Below are 15,076 nucleotides of genomic sequence, written 5' to 3' on the forward strand. Positions count from 1 at the left end.
AAAAAAAAAAAAAAAAAAAAAAAAAAAAAAAAAAAAAAAAAAAAAAAAAATATATATATATATATATATATATATATATATATATATATATATAATAAATAAATAAATAATTTGATGAAAGGCTAATTATTATTATTATTATTAGTATTACAGGCGAAGAATTGCTGTTGGCCAAGATTTGCCAATTCAGAGGGTGGCCTGATTTTATGTCCACCACCGCCTTCATCCACCACCGTTGATTCCCTCCGCCGCTCTTCCCCGTAGACACCCACAAATCTCCGCTTCCTCTGAATTTTCATCGAGTTTTAATCTCTTCGAACCCTAGCTCTCATCAATTCAACGATTCCAGAAAATCCCTGAATCCATCCTTGCCCGATCCATCGTTAATCATGGCGAACGAGCAAATGCCTCCCTCTCCATCGTCTTCCTCCTCCTCTGCTGCCTCTCCCTTGGGAAACTCCGTCATCCCAATAGTGAACAAGCTTCAGGACATTTTCGCTCAGTTGGGAAGCCAATCCACCATTGAGCTTCCTCAGGTTGCTGTTGTCGGTAGTCAGAGCAGTGGCAAGTCTAGCGTACTGGAAGCTCTCGTCGGTCGCGACTTCCTTCCGAGGGGTTCTGATATCTGCACGCGGCGGCCATTGGTGCTTCAGCTCTTGCAGACTAAGACTAGCGAGGAGTATGGGGAGTTCTTGCACCTACCCGGGAGGAAATTCTACGACTTCTCTGAAATTCGGAGGGAAATTCGTGTAAGGCTTGTGTTTCTGGCTCTTGTCTTTTTTAATTGTTTGAACTATTTGCGCATTTAGAGCATAAACATGGTGGTTTGTGAAGAGCGTTGGGAATGTTGGAATCTGAAATGTCCTTCATAACTTTCAAGTGCTCCCGAACTATTTGATATGTCAGGTAGATTGTTTCATTAGATTATAAACCAGAACATCTAATAAGAGAACGAAAATATAAACTTGAGTGGTACACTATTGCTGCATAAACTATAAAAGGATTCTGATTTCATATGACATTGAGAATTTTCCATTCAAGTTAAAGCAAGCTTCAAGCTAGTTTTGCTTACCTTCTGATTAGTTGATCAGAAAGTTGGGAAGAAATGTCTGGTGGGAGGAGGTTTCAGGATGGCAATACATCTCAATGAAAGCTCGGTTTCTCGTTTAAGAAAAAAAGTTCTTTTCGATGTCCACTCCTGTATTCTTACTGGCCATCCAAAAGGATACTGTATCCAAAACGCTTGTGCTTATGACCTTAGAAATGATGTTTGGAGCCTTTTTGGTAGACAAATACTTATAGCTAGTGAGCTTGTTGATTGGTTTCAATTCGCGGACTATATTTTGGCTTTCTATGGTAAGGAGTTCAACGTGTGGCTTCTTGTTCAATTCTGTCACATTTATTATTAAGATCATGTTCCAAGCACCTCACCACCTGGTAGAAGTAGCTCTCCTCCTTGCTTCTTGTAAAGTTCTTTAGGAATATTCTTTCCCAAAAAATGTTTAGGGAAAATGGCAATTGTTGCACAGTCTCAATTTTCATCATCTCTTAAAAGTAGTGGAGTGTTAGTTTCTCGTCATTTTCTTTTCTGCCCCTTCACAACCAAACTTTAGGAGAACATTTTCAGCATTTTTCCAGATAAATTTTCCCTTCCCCAATTCAACTTACTTGCTTGTGATGATGATATTATGCTTCCATGGATTCAAAAGCATAAGGGAAATTTGTAGAATTAAATGGTCAGAAGTTTGAATACCCAACACCCCACATGCTGATGAATTAAAAAAATGAGACCATTTCTATCTTGAAAAGGAAGCATGGGAGAATGAGTGCAAATTTCCTCCCACTTTTAGGACTGCATGGAAATTTTCCCTTGGGACTTACAAATGAACGAGTATCAAGTGAAAGAGTTAAATGATCTAGAGTCAAACATGGCTTTTCTATACAAACCCTTCAAATGATGGATAAAAAGCTGTAAAATCTCAAGGATTTTTGAGCAGATAACCCACTGCCATGCTAGGATGGTTATGTGTATGATTTATTATAGCTGGTTGAAAGAAGGCTCTTCAATCTTCAATGGATGTGGTTGGATAATCACTTAGATTTTTGTTTAACGAATTAGCGAGCAGTCCTATACTGAAGAGCTTTGTCTCTGCACTGTGAAAGTTCAATGACCCTGAAAGTTTGATATTCTGGTCCAGTTAGCTTTTAAGGAAGACTTAAGTTCAACTGAAACACTACAGAAAAGATGCCCTTACCTGGTTAGTAACCCATATTGTTGCACTTTCTGTCGTAGGTGTTAGTAGGAAAATTCGGAATACAAGGCTTCAGGAGGGCCTGGAAGTCTGATTTGGAAGCCAAACCAATAAAAAAGAAAAGAAAAGAAAAGAAAAGAAAAGAAAAATTGTTGCATATTGAGTAGTTGCTATGTGAGGAAAGAGTTTGCTTTTAAGGTCATTATTAATTTGCTTTTAGATCCTATACAGTTTTGTTACTCTCCTCTATTTATGATTAATGTCAATTGGAGAACCTAGTTGTATTCTTCTTCGGTCGATCTGATAGATGTCAATGCACTATTTCTCTTTCTTGCTATCTGCTGAAACCTGCAACATTATTTTGCATTAAAAGTATGTTGAAGCATATTCCAAGTTGCAACGTGCCCTTTTTTATGCTGTAGGCTGAGACTGATCGGGAGGCTGGAGGAAATAAAGGTGTCTCAGACAAGCAAATTCGTTTGAAGATCTTTTCACCTAATGTTCTTGATATTACTCTGGTTGATCTTCCTGGTATAACCAAAGTTCCAGTTGGAGATCAACCTTCTGATATTGAAGCTCGGATTCGTACAATGATTATGTCGTACATTAAAGTTCCAAGCTGTTTGATTCTTGCTGTTACACCTGCAAATTCAGATTTAGCTAACTCAGATGCTCTTCAGATCGCTGGAAATGCCGATCCTGATGGTAAGTTATTTCACAACATTTAGTCCATGAGTTAGTACTTTATCTCTTCTAACTCATGCATTTCATGTGTTCACAGGTGTTAGAACGATTGGGATAATCACAAAGGTGCTTCATGAGTTTACCAAGTATATATTTACTCTGTAGATGAAATCAGTTTCTGATGGTTCTCTTCCTTATAATTGCAGCTTGACATAATGGATAGAGGCACTGATGCACGTAACCTTTTGCATGGAAAAGTGATTCCGTTGCGACTTGGCTACTTTGGTGTTGTGAATCGAAGTCAGGAGGTAATTACAAACTCGACAAGGATGCAAACTCTTGTAAATGATGTTTACTTTTTAAAGCTTTGTTTTTCTTGTTACATGTTAGTAGTCAGTTGATGTTTACTTTTTAAAGCTTTGTTTTTCTTGTTACATGTTAGTAGTCAGTTTTGTCTGGGGATTTTTTTTTCTTTCCATTTTTGATCATGTATCTTTATCATATGTCTAACAAAACCAAGAAGGAACAATGATGATCACTGATGCTATTTCATTTTATGATCATTTATGATGCATGTTTTATTTCTGTCGCACTAGTTCTGATTGGGTTTGTTGATTTCATTTCTAAACCAGGATATTATACTCAACCGGAGTATTAAAGACGCACTTATAGCTGAGGAGAAATTTTTTCGCAGTCATCCAGTATGATTTGTGCTATACCCTTTTTATGCAATGGAGAAGGATTCTTGAACATATTTTAACTTACGGTTTTAGCTGTGACTCAGGTATATGATGGTCTGGCTGATCGCTGTGGTGTTCCTCAATTAGCAAAGAAGTTAAACCAGGTATTAAATTGGAATTTAGATGTGTGGCTATAATTGCTTTTAGATGATGTACTAGCGTATATTACCTTTTATCTTGCCCCATTTTTCCCTCCAATGTTTTTCCTTCAATTTGACTGATTTTCGAAGAAGTTGAACCAGGTCATAAAACGGGGCACTTAGATGTGTGTTTATATTTGCTTCTAGATGATGTACTAGCATATAGACGTGACCTACCTTTTATCTTGGCCTATCTTTCCCTCTACATTTTCCCTTCAATTTGATTGATTTTTGAAGAAGCTGAACCAGGTATTAAAATTGGGCATTTAGATGTGTGTTTATATTTGATTCTAGATGATGCACTAGCATACGGATGTGACCTACTATGTTTTATCTCGGCGTCTCTCCCCTCCACATTCTCCTTCAATTTAATTGATTCTCAAATTTGTGTCTCCTATTGGCAGTCATTTAATTCAAGCTCTTGAAGTTCAGATCCTATTCTATGAATTTTTTATTATTTGATTGTATAATAATTTCTGCAGATTTTAGTGCAACATATCCAGGCAATTCTACCTGGTTTGAAGTCACGCATAAGCTCTGCACTAGTTTCAGCTGCCAAGGAGCATGGCAGTTATGGAGAAATCACGGAGTCAAAGGTGTATTTGATTGCTAAAAAATATTTTTATGGTTGTGATATTTTACGGTAAAAAAGTATTACTTGTTGTTTGGGGTTCTTTTGTTTCTTATCCACAATGAATTACTGAAGGTCTGACATTGTATTTTGAATCTTATTAAGTGTCCCTAGTGTTATTGATGTTAATGCATGCAATTCTTGAGCAAACTTACTCTATCGTCCATTGCCTTTTTCTCTGACAACTTTGTCTTCCTGTATCAAAGAAAACTAAAGTCTCCCTGGCTTCTGTTCTGTTTTCGTGATTGCAATTTTAGTTAGTTAAAAATTCAATCTGCTTGCGTTGGCTAATGTTTCATAATTTTCAACTTCTTGTTATTATTAGGCTGGTCAAGGTGCTCTTCTTCTGAACATTTTATCAAAATATTGTGAAGGTATGCGTGATGTCACTTGCTTTTCTTTCCTTTCCACGTGGAACCATGCAAACTGAGCTGTGTTATTTACAATTCTAGCTACTTTCTGGTTTAGAAGTTTTGAACCATATGCATGTTATTCGAAACAGCATTTTCATCAATGGTTGATGGGAAGAATGAAGAAATGTCAACATCTGAGCTCTCGGGTGGAACTCGTATTCACTATATTTTTCAATCAATCTTTGTGAAGAGTTTAGAGGTACACGTGGCTTCATTTTCATAGTAGTTAAGTTCCATGGTTTGAGTCCCCACCAGTGATTTTTCATAAATAATCAAAACAAAACCATCAGACTCGTACTTAATTGTAGTGTACCATTCCTTTTTTGGTTCATTTGATTGGATGAGCTGATTGCTTCTGCCGTCACTGACACTTTCACAAGGTAAACCTAATAATAATTTTACTTGCTGAGAAAATTGAAGAAGATAAAAGTTGATAATGATTTCAAATCTACATAGCTGCAAGTCTTGAAAATAACTCCCCTCTCCTCCTCTGATAGCTTGTCAAAGTAGTTCCTACGATAAAATAATATATAGTTGTCTTACTGAAAACTGAGTTTGCTAGGAAGTTATATTCAATGAATTTGAAGAATTTGAAAGAAAAATAGAGGCTTGAGATTCCAGTCATAAATAGGAGAACATATTCCATGGTTTGAGTTCCCACCAGTGATTTTTCATGGAATAATTAAACCAAAACCATCGGACACATACTTAATCATAGTGTACCATTCCTTTGTTGGTTCATGTGATTGGGTGAACTTCTGGCTACTGCTGTGACTGACATTTTTACAAGGCAAACCTAATAATGAATTTACTTGTTGAGAAAATCGAAGAAGGTAAAAGATGATAATGATTTTAAATCTATATAGTTGCAAGTTTTGTAGTTAACTTCCCTCTCCAATGATAACTTGTGAAGAGTAGTTCCTATGAATATCTAGTTGTCGTATTAAAAACTGAGTTTGTTAGGAAAATACATCCAATGAACTTGAAGAATTTAAATGAAAAGTAGAGGCTCGAGATTCCATGCAATGAAATCTCAAAAGATTCCTCAAGTATCATTGAAGGGTTGCCTTCTTATTCTCTAGGGTAAAAAAGGACTAAAAAGTGGTGAATTTGAATTTCAACTAGTATACTTTTTCTAGGTTGTTTGTTCACAACAATTGGAAGGAGATTAAAGATGCTTTGGAAGATCATTAAGGACTTAGTTTTGATTAACCCTTTCATGGTAGAGAAGGCTTTACAAAATTTCAAGGATGGAAATTCTTTAAAGGCTCTTGAATCTGAAAGAAAATGGAGATTTTTGGGTGGTTTTTATTTGCTTATTGAAAAGTGGTTTCGTGTAAAGCATCCAAATTTTATTGAAGTTTAGGATGGGCGAATCTCCCACAAGAACTTGCCTGTGCCCTATTGGGATCTCAATATGTTGGTTGTACTAATGCTCGTACAGAAGTCGAGAGGAATTTGCGTGGCTTTCTTCTAGCTACAATTGAAATCAAGGATAAGAAAAGGGGGAATATGCTTATTAGACTTGGTGATGTTGCCCTTTCCTCGAAAGTATTTTCCAATTCTCTCCTGATATCGTTTCCACTAAGTGATGGAAGGTGCTATATCTAAATGAGACATGAAATACATTTTAGAGGGAAGATCTTTGGAAGCCCATTGATCTTAAACACTAATAAAGTGGGAGAATTACCTCCTGTGCCTCTTCTGGGGCGCGGGGGGCGGGGAATCTAACTCATTTGAATTCTTTTGAAATCCAAACATATTTTATATCCATCTTTTGAATGCCAAACTAGATGTCGTAGATTGGAAAGATTAATGAAGTAACATATCTGATGTCCCTCATTACTCTACCTCCTAGATGCAACAATTAAAATAACTGAGTGAACAAAACAAGAAACGTTTATTTGTCTGCAGATCGTTTGTTTGTATTTTATGTGGTTTTGCAGTGGATGGATTACTGAAGTAGGCAGATTTTTAAATGCGTACATTTTTACTTTCTCAGTTCTTTCATCCTGGTTTAGTTGTATTTCTTCGCTATTTCTTCATGCAATTAATGTTGTCAGAGTAGTGGGGGAGTGATAATTCTCACTGATACGAGGAAATGTTATTTGGCAGGAAGTGGATCCTTGTGAGGACTTGACTGATGATGACATCCGAACTGCTATCCAGAATGCAACTGGTCCTAAATGTGCTTTATTTGTGCCTGAAGTAGGTTATGTTATCGTTTGTTTTCCACTCCTATATTGCTCATAATTATCATTCTACTCTTCGTTTTTATAATCTAAATTAAGAACTCATCATTGTATGTGCATGTTTTCAAGCTCTTCTAGTTCTTTTTACGTTAGGTGTCTCCCACCCAATAAGGTTTTGTACCTTGTCATTGAATATATAAGGAATACGAAAGAGGGGACAAACCCGTGTAGAGTCAAATGAGCTAGCAAAAAAGAGCGCTAATTCAACTTTGATACATAAATTACAATTACAATAGAATTGTGAGACAGTGTACCTTGAAACAAATCTCATTGTCCCAGACTTCTTTCCACTCTCTGAAGTCATTTTGAAATGGTTACTCCACACTCGATAGATTTTAGCCATAACATATTATGGACAAGGCTTATCACATCTCATGTCGATCTGATCTTTCAATATGTATAGGTTCCTTTTGAAGTTCTTATTCGCAAGCAAATAGCTCGGTTATTAGATCCAAGCCTTCAGTGTGCAAGGTTCATATATGATGAACTAATTAAGGTAGGATTTTTTTTCTTTTCTTTTTGCGGCCTTTTTTACATACTTGTCTTATTCCTTTCTTATAGTTTCTTAATATTTCGTTGACCTCTCTTCAGATTAGCCATCGTTGTGTAGTAAGTGAACTACAAAGATTTCCTGTTTTAAGAAGGCGCATGGATGAAGTTATGAGCAATTTTTTGCGAGAAGGTCTTGAGCCTTCAGAGACTATGATTGGGCATATTATCGATATGGAGGTATGTCATCTACGTTTGATTTTGTGGTGATACATTCACGAGCACAAAATCATATTGATGTTATTTTGGTTAACCACACAACACAATGACTGAAATATTTTTGTTAATTTGGAAAATATGGGGTAGTATGACTATTGATCTACTTGAAATATGGATTTTGTGGCACATTATCTGTTGGATAAAACTTTACCAATCACTATTTTTATGGAATAACATAGTAGAGGTCAGAAATATTATTTGCGTCGAAGTTATGTTGGCCATCATCGTTTTTCCATTGGGGTGGTAATTTGGATTTCCATATGCAAGGGAGTCGGTCAAGTAGTTTCATGGATTCTTGGGTCACTTCAGGATTTTGTTTACTGCTAAAGAGCAGACTCTACTTGGCTCTCATCCATAAATTATTACCCTAGAAAATACAGTGAAATGTTCTCAAATCATTTAATATCAATAATGAAATTTTTTTGTGTGATTTTTCTTTTGTTTTCCTTGGCTTTTATGCGCCAATATATAAGAACCTGTCTTAATAGTTTTTTTATTTACCAGCTTCGGTCCTTTATTCTTATAAAATATTTGACCTTGAATATCATGTCGTATTTGTATTGTAGATGAACTACATAAACACTTCACACCCAAATTTTATTGGTGGGAGCAAGGCAGTTGAGATTGCAATGCAACAAGTCAAATCCTCTAGGGTTTCCTTGCCTATCTCCAGACAGAAGGTAAAGGCGATGAATGGTTTTCTTTTCCTCTTTTTATTTTTTTAAGAATATAAAAACTGCTATCTTTAAGAAAAACTTTACTTTTGAGGAATCTTGCATCTGTGATATTTTTGGACTATTATTTTAATGTGATATTTTTGGACTAGACATTTGTCTCTCTTAGCAAAGTGGGGATGGCGCTTCATGCATGAATCTCTTTTACTTTGTAGGGAATTTATTGCCAGCATTCATGGTTCTTGTAATTTTGATTGGAACTCCAGTAACAGAAATAATTTTAGCCTTTGAAATCCGTGGTTGAGTATTCATAAAACATGGAAAGGCTTTGACTCCTTTGCTCACTATAGTTTTGGAAATAACAGAAGAATTCATTTTTTGGCTGATCCTGTGGCTTAATGATTCTCCCTTAAAGCTCAGTTTTCCTCCCTTCCCATCTCCTCTTCTCCAAGCGGTTCTGTTTCTGCTTTTTGGGATGAAGGCACTTGTACTTGGAACATTTCTTTTCGCAGATACTTTTTTTTGAAGTCATTATCTTGCCATATGGCCTCTTCATCCCGTTTGGAAAAAGATATGTTCATTGCTCTATGGAAGTCTAAAAGTCCTAAGAGAATCAATGTTCTTCTACGGATTATTCTCAATGTAAGTCTAAATGCGTCTGAAGCTTTGCAAAGGAAGATGCCTTCAAATTATATCATGCTTTTGGTTTGTTCCCTTTTTTTGTATCGGATGGTGATACTTTCAACCACATATTTTCCACGTGCCCCTAAAGCCAGATTTTGTGTTTGTTCAAGCTGTTCTCGTTCTTCAATATTCAGTGTTGGGGGGGGGGGGGGGGGGGNTTCAGTTATACAGTTACGTTGCTTTGGGTAAACACAGTAAAAGCTCCCTTATCAAGCAATGCTTTTAATTGCTGGCCCATTGTTCAGTTATACAGTTACGTTGCTTTGGGTAAACACAGTAAAAGCTCCCTTATCAAGCAATGCTTTTAATTGCTGGCCCATTGTTCAGTTATACAGTTACGTTGCTTTGGGTAAACACAGTAAAAGCTCCCTTATCAAGCAATGCTTTTAATTGCTGGCCCATTGTTCAGTTATACAGTTACGTTGCTTTGGGTAAACACAGTAAAAGCTCCCTTATCAAGCAATGCTTTTAATTGCTGGCCCATTGTTCAGTTATACAGTTACGTTGCTTTGGGTAAACACAGTAAAAGCTCCCTTATCAAGCAATGCTTTTAATTGCTGGCCCATTGTTCAGTTATACAGTTACGTTGCTTTGGGTAAACACAGTAAAAGCTCCCTTATCAAGCAATGCTTTTAATTGCTGGCCCATTGTTCAGTTATACAGTTACGTTGCTTTGGGTAAACACAGTAAAAGCTCCCTTATCAAGCAATGCTTTTAATTGCTGGCCCATTGTTCAGTTATACAGTTACGTTGCTTTGGGTAAACACAGTAAAAGCTCCCTTATCAAGCAATGCTTTTAATTGCTGGCCCATTGTTCAGTTATACAGTTACGTTGCTTTGGGTAAACACAGTAAAAGCTCCCTTATCAAGCAATGCTTTTAATTGCTGGCCCATTGTTCAGTTATACAGTTACGTTGCTTTGGGTAAACACAGTAAAAGCTCCCTTATCAAGCAATGCTTTTAATTGCTGGCCCATTGTTCAGTTATACAGTTACGTTGCTTTGGGTAAACACAGTAAAAGCTCCCTTATCAAGCAATGCTTTTAATTGCTGGCCCATTGTTCAGTTCTACAGTTACGTTGCTTTGGGTAAACACAGTAAAAGCTCCCTTATCAGAACTTTTGTTGGAAAGACTTCCAAGATCCTTCCATGATAACATCTCCCAAGGATTGATCGTTTTGAATCACCTTGTCTGAAAGCCTCCTCTTGGTGCTCTCCCTCAAAACTATATGTTGGTTTCTCACTGCAGGACATTTGTCTTAATTAGAATTCATTTATTTATTCCGTGTAGTTCTTTTGTTTATTCTCTAGTATTGTTTTGGTTTATACTATGTTTGTATTATGTATTTTGTTTCATATTTTACTCCCTTGTGGAGTTTTTATCCTTGAGCACTAGTCTCTTTTCATTTCTTTAATGAAAAGTTTCATTCATGCTAAAAAAGATTTGGATGATTATTCTTTTGTAGTCCTTTGGGCTAAGGTGTCCTTTACCCCTGGCCCCTAGGCTGTTTTGTGATTTGCTCTCTTTTGCATAGTCTCTTGTTACCTATAAAAAAAACGTTGCATATTTTTTTTCCAAACTAGTTCTTCATTAATGTTTAATACTATATTTTATGTTGATTAGGATAATATAGAGCTTGATAAGGCAACAACCACATCAGAGAGAAGTTTGAAAACTCGTGGGATTCTGGCAAGGCAAGTAAACGGGATAGTAGCTGATCAGGTAGCGAATATTGTAACCTAGTAGGGAGAATGTATTTCAATAATTTTCCTGATTACTTGTGTTGCCATTGTTTTTCTGTTTAAATGTTATGATTGTTAAACTCAGAATTTATTATCCAGTGTTCTTATCACATTCTTACACTATTTTTTGTATGATTAACAGGCTGTTCGTCCATTGGCAGAAGGTGAAAAAGTTACTTTGTCTGGTAATATTACTATTATTCTATGAACGAAATGTGTAAAAGAATATGACTTGAACATTTATTTTGGGATTGGAAACAGAGAATTATATTAAAAAAGAGCTAATATGAAATGAGGGGAAATTAGATACCCCTAAAAGACCAATGGGTTGCAAAAAGTACTCTTAATTGGAAAAAAATATGAAAAAAAGAAAACACAAAAATATAAGATCTCATAATTAAAAAAGAAAGGAGACACTAAGATGAGGAGAGAAGTTTCACAAGATCCCAAAGAGTAGCATACACTGCATTACACCAAATAGTTTAGCCTGTCCACTGAGATGAGGCCCGAGTAACCGTTGGAGTATTATACTTAAGAAGGTCTTTCGGAAGCACCAGCTCATTCCAAAACATAAACGAAGCTTGAATTTATTTGGTACACCAAATTGATTTGGGTTCTTGCCTTTTGGTCCCTTAGTCTGCTTTGTGGTTTTCCAAAGAGGGTGTTTCCGAGCTCATTTCCGGTTTTCATTCTTCTTCTGATGCCATTACTAGAGTTTCTTGGCATGCTGCAGTGAACTCTCTCTTGTCAATTTTTTAGTTTGATGCGTTGCTCCTTTGGCTTGTTCATTTTGGTTTGTATCTTCTCATTGCTCCTTTTGGATGAATTAGAGCAGGGGCTAAAGGCAGTCCCAGAAATTCTTTGAAAGACTTAACTGTGGGGTTTCCATTCTTTTCTCAATTTGTCTAGTCTTTGGTGGGTTATGGGAGAGATTCTTTTTTTTCTGGGAGAAAAACTGGTTGGGGATAGGCCGTTATCCTGGTTCCCTCATTTATCACTTATCCTTAATGAGGAATATCTCAGTGGGTGAGGTATTGCCTAATTCTCTGTTTTTTCCTTCGCCCATTTTGGTGTTTCGATGTGCTTTGTCCATTAGGTAAACGTCAAATGTTATTGACTCATTTTGTTGATTTGGGAGTTTTGTTTAAGTTCGAGGAGAAGGGATGTTCATCAAAACCAACCACAAGGCAGCAAACTGTGAAGAAAGAGAACCCGCAACAACTGAGCCAACAAGAACTTCCTTAAACTTCTCTTTAGTGCTTTCTTTCCAACTCTTTTTTGGTCCTGCTCAAAGAAATATATATATATATATATATAGATAGATAGATAGATAGATAGATGGATAGATAGATATGGTGAAAATATCCAACCATCAATTTATTCAAAATAGCTGATTCTATGTTTGTTAAACAAGAGTACTCTTATTGATGTGCATTAGCTGCATAATGGCCTGATCGATTGATCTTTTAACTACTTTCTGCATTTTTCTCATTAGCATGTATGAATTTCTCTCATTAGTATATATGAATTTCTCTCATTAACGTGAATGATTGCATCCTTCTGTAACTTACCAGGAGGCGCAGGGAGTTCCAGTTGGGGGATTTCATCTATTTTTGGCAGTAATAGCAGTGATAACCATAGTCCTGTTAAAGAAAATTCATCAAAAAAATCATTTGGCGAGCCTTTGCATAGTGTGGAACAATCTTTCTCAATGATCCACTTGAGAGAGGTCAGTCGTAATACCATAATCAAGTCTAATGATTTTTATCTGTCTGCCTTACTTGATTTAACCTGGCTAACACGTTTTGTGTTGTTTTAGCCACCAGCTGTCTTGAGGCCCTCAGAAAGCCTTACGGAGCAGGAGGCTATTGAAATTGCTATAACTAAACTGCTATTGAGATCCTACTATGATATTGTTAGGAAGAATATAGAGGACTATGTACCCAAGGCCATCATGAACTTCCTGGTATGTTAAAATCTTTATTAATACTACCAGATCGTATCATATATTTCTTAAATTAAGTACCAGAAGCCATGAAAAACCGAACTGTTTGCTTTCTTGTTATAAATTCATTAAATGCAACTCTTTGATCTTATTTCTTGAACAAAGAATTGTGTCCCATGAATCAAGTTGATAATAGACGTGTATATTATTGTTAAGTTTAGGGTTTAATAGATAGGTTTTATCAAGTACGGTCTCAGAGCCGCAGGAGGCATTAATTGTGGGGAGGAAAATCTTGGATCACATCCTTGTTGCCAACGAGGCAGTTGAGGACTAGACTTGTGAGTTGAGATCGTGGATTTAGAATTACATTTAGTTATGCTCTTCTGATTGATGGATATGCCCTTCGGAGTGGATAAGAGGGGGCCATTGAAGGGTTTCTAGTGGGTAGGATAGACTCCATCTTTAGTTTTCTGACTATACGATCTTTTTTTGCTTGTTAAGGAGTTCATTGTTAACGTTAACCATATTCTCACTTTTTTCGAGATCATGCCCTGTTATCAAGCAAGAGCCTAGTCATAGGCATCAATTACGAGTCCGTGAAGATTAGCTGGTAGGGCTCCTTAAGTGGTTGTGATGTGGATACTTTACCTATCTTTAGGAGTGCCTTTGGGTCATAACCCCAAACTGGCCTTGTCTTGGAACTCTGTTCTGGATATGGTCCAATAGCTTTTGGTTTCTTGGAAAAATGCATTCTTTTCCAAGGGAGGTAGATGGACTCTTATTCAGTTTGTTTTGTGTAGTATCCCGATCTAATATCTCTATATGAATTTAGAATTTCTGTTTTGTCAGATTTTATGAGTACGTAAGGGATATATTGAAAGTAAGGGCGTATTGGGGTTAGGGGTGACTTTAAGGAGTCATGTTGATGAAAATATGGTATGTGGTGTTGTACCAATACTCTGCCCACAGTAGCCAGACACCCCATTCGCGAGGATGCTGACCACAAAAAACAGTGCAAACATGTTTCAAAAGACTTGTTTTCGATCTCTGACTGTCCATCTGTTTGTTGGTGGAATGTTGTTTTACGTTGGAGCTGAGTCCCCTGTAATTGAAATATCTCCATCCAAAAATGGCTCACATAAATTTTTTCTCTATCTGAAATGACTGATCGAGAAAAACCGTGTAGTCGAACCACTTCCTTAAAATGCTTGCGACTTCTTTACCACCAAAATTGCATCAAAGCGGCAGAATTTAGGAGCTCTTCAATGAAGTCCATAGCCCCATCTTTAGACTTGATCAGGAATTTGAAGGGGCTAAAGAAGGCCCATCACTGATGTCACTGCCTCTGTCTTGTTCCTTTGCCAGATTAGGCACTTTTTAACATCATTCCCTAGTCAGCTTTTAATAGGTTTATTAAAACCATGGGTGCCCACCTAACACTGAGTCGTGGAAATGTGATGGATGGAAGGCAGAAGTCTGAGAGTTGTAAGGGGGGTAGTGGAGACTAAGCTTATTTTCTCTGGCAGTGTCCTCTTGTTTATATCTGGTGGCAACTTGACAGATATGTGGACTTAGTTGAGCTTCAAGCTTAATTAAAGAGCTCATGGAGGAGGTTCTTAAGTTTGCAGACGGTGTGGATCCCATTGTAGGTTGGATTTGGTATGTAGTCTTTGGATTTTCAAATGAATCGAAGCACAAGTTTATGAGACAACTGATAATCTAACTTAGCAGCCCTACAATCCAACCAATGAACTTGCAATAGGTATACTTACCCCTTCAAAATGGCATTCACTTTTGAGCATGCCCGAGTGGGTAAACTCGAATTCGTCAGGAGCATAGTTGATTAGACAAGTTAATGACATGTTTTGCCGTACTTTACCTACCTAGTGATATATATATTTACATTCTGCCTATTTTTGTTCTTGTTCTTTGGTTCCAGTCTAAGAACATGCTGTCTTAACTAAATATAGTCATATTTATTGCTTATGTTTTGGTTGGTTTGATTCAGGTAAACCATACCAAACGAGATCTGCACAATGTATTCATCAAAAAACTCTACCGGTACGTATCTTTCTTTTATTAAATCTATTGATGCTCCTGATCTTGTTTCTTTAGAACTTCCTGAAGAGATGTTTTTTTTTTTTTTTTTGG

The 15,076-nt window shown here is 36.7% G+C and overlaps 1 protein-coding gene across 2 annotated transcripts in view; it reads left to right on the top strand.

The window, feature by feature from the left end:
* Window positions 1-144: 144 nt before the first annotated feature.
* Window positions 145-15,076, top strand: part of LOC111455105 (dynamin-related protein 3A-like) — a 16,567-nt gene continuing 1,635 nt past the window's right edge. The window contains exons 1-18 of one of the 2 annotated variants that reach the window (XM_023096639.1): window positions 145-749; window positions 2,675-2,957; window positions 3,034-3,062; window positions 3,143-3,244; window positions 3,569-3,637; window positions 3,721-3,780; window positions 4,299-4,412; window positions 4,773-4,821; window positions 4,950-5,059; window positions 6,976-7,068; window positions 7,516-7,608; window positions 7,704-7,841; window positions 8,447-8,560; window positions 10,862-10,960; window positions 11,123-11,165; window positions 12,555-12,709; window positions 12,800-12,946; window positions 14,934-14,986. In XM_023096639.1, the coding sequence (XP_022952407.1) occupies window positions 390-749; window positions 2,675-2,957; window positions 3,034-3,062; window positions 3,143-3,244; window positions 3,569-3,637; window positions 3,721-3,780; window positions 4,299-4,412; window positions 4,773-4,821; window positions 4,950-5,059; window positions 6,976-7,068; window positions 7,516-7,608; window positions 7,704-7,841; window positions 8,447-8,560; window positions 10,862-10,960; window positions 11,123-11,165; window positions 12,555-12,709; window positions 12,800-12,946; window positions 14,934-14,986 (2,111 nt within the window). In that variant the 5' untranslated portion in view covers window positions 145-389. The remainder of the gene's footprint in view (window positions 750-2,674; window positions 2,958-3,033; window positions 3,063-3,142; window positions 3,245-3,568; window positions 3,638-3,720; window positions 3,781-4,298; window positions 4,413-4,772; window positions 4,822-4,949; window positions 5,060-6,975; window positions 7,069-7,515; window positions 7,609-7,703; window positions 7,842-8,446; window positions 8,561-10,861; window positions 10,961-11,122; window positions 11,166-12,554; window positions 12,710-12,799; window positions 12,947-14,933; window positions 14,987-15,076) is intronic. The other variant, XM_023096640.1, reaches the window with a different exon arrangement.

This window comes from Cucurbita moschata, unplaced genomic scaffold, assembly GCF_002738365.1.
Source record: "Cucurbita moschata cultivar Rifu unplaced genomic scaffold, Cmos_1.0 Cmo_Scf00017, whole genome shotgun sequence".
Classification (NCBI taxonomy): domain Eukaryota; kingdom Viridiplantae; phylum Streptophyta; class Magnoliopsida; order Cucurbitales; family Cucurbitaceae; genus Cucurbita; species Cucurbita moschata.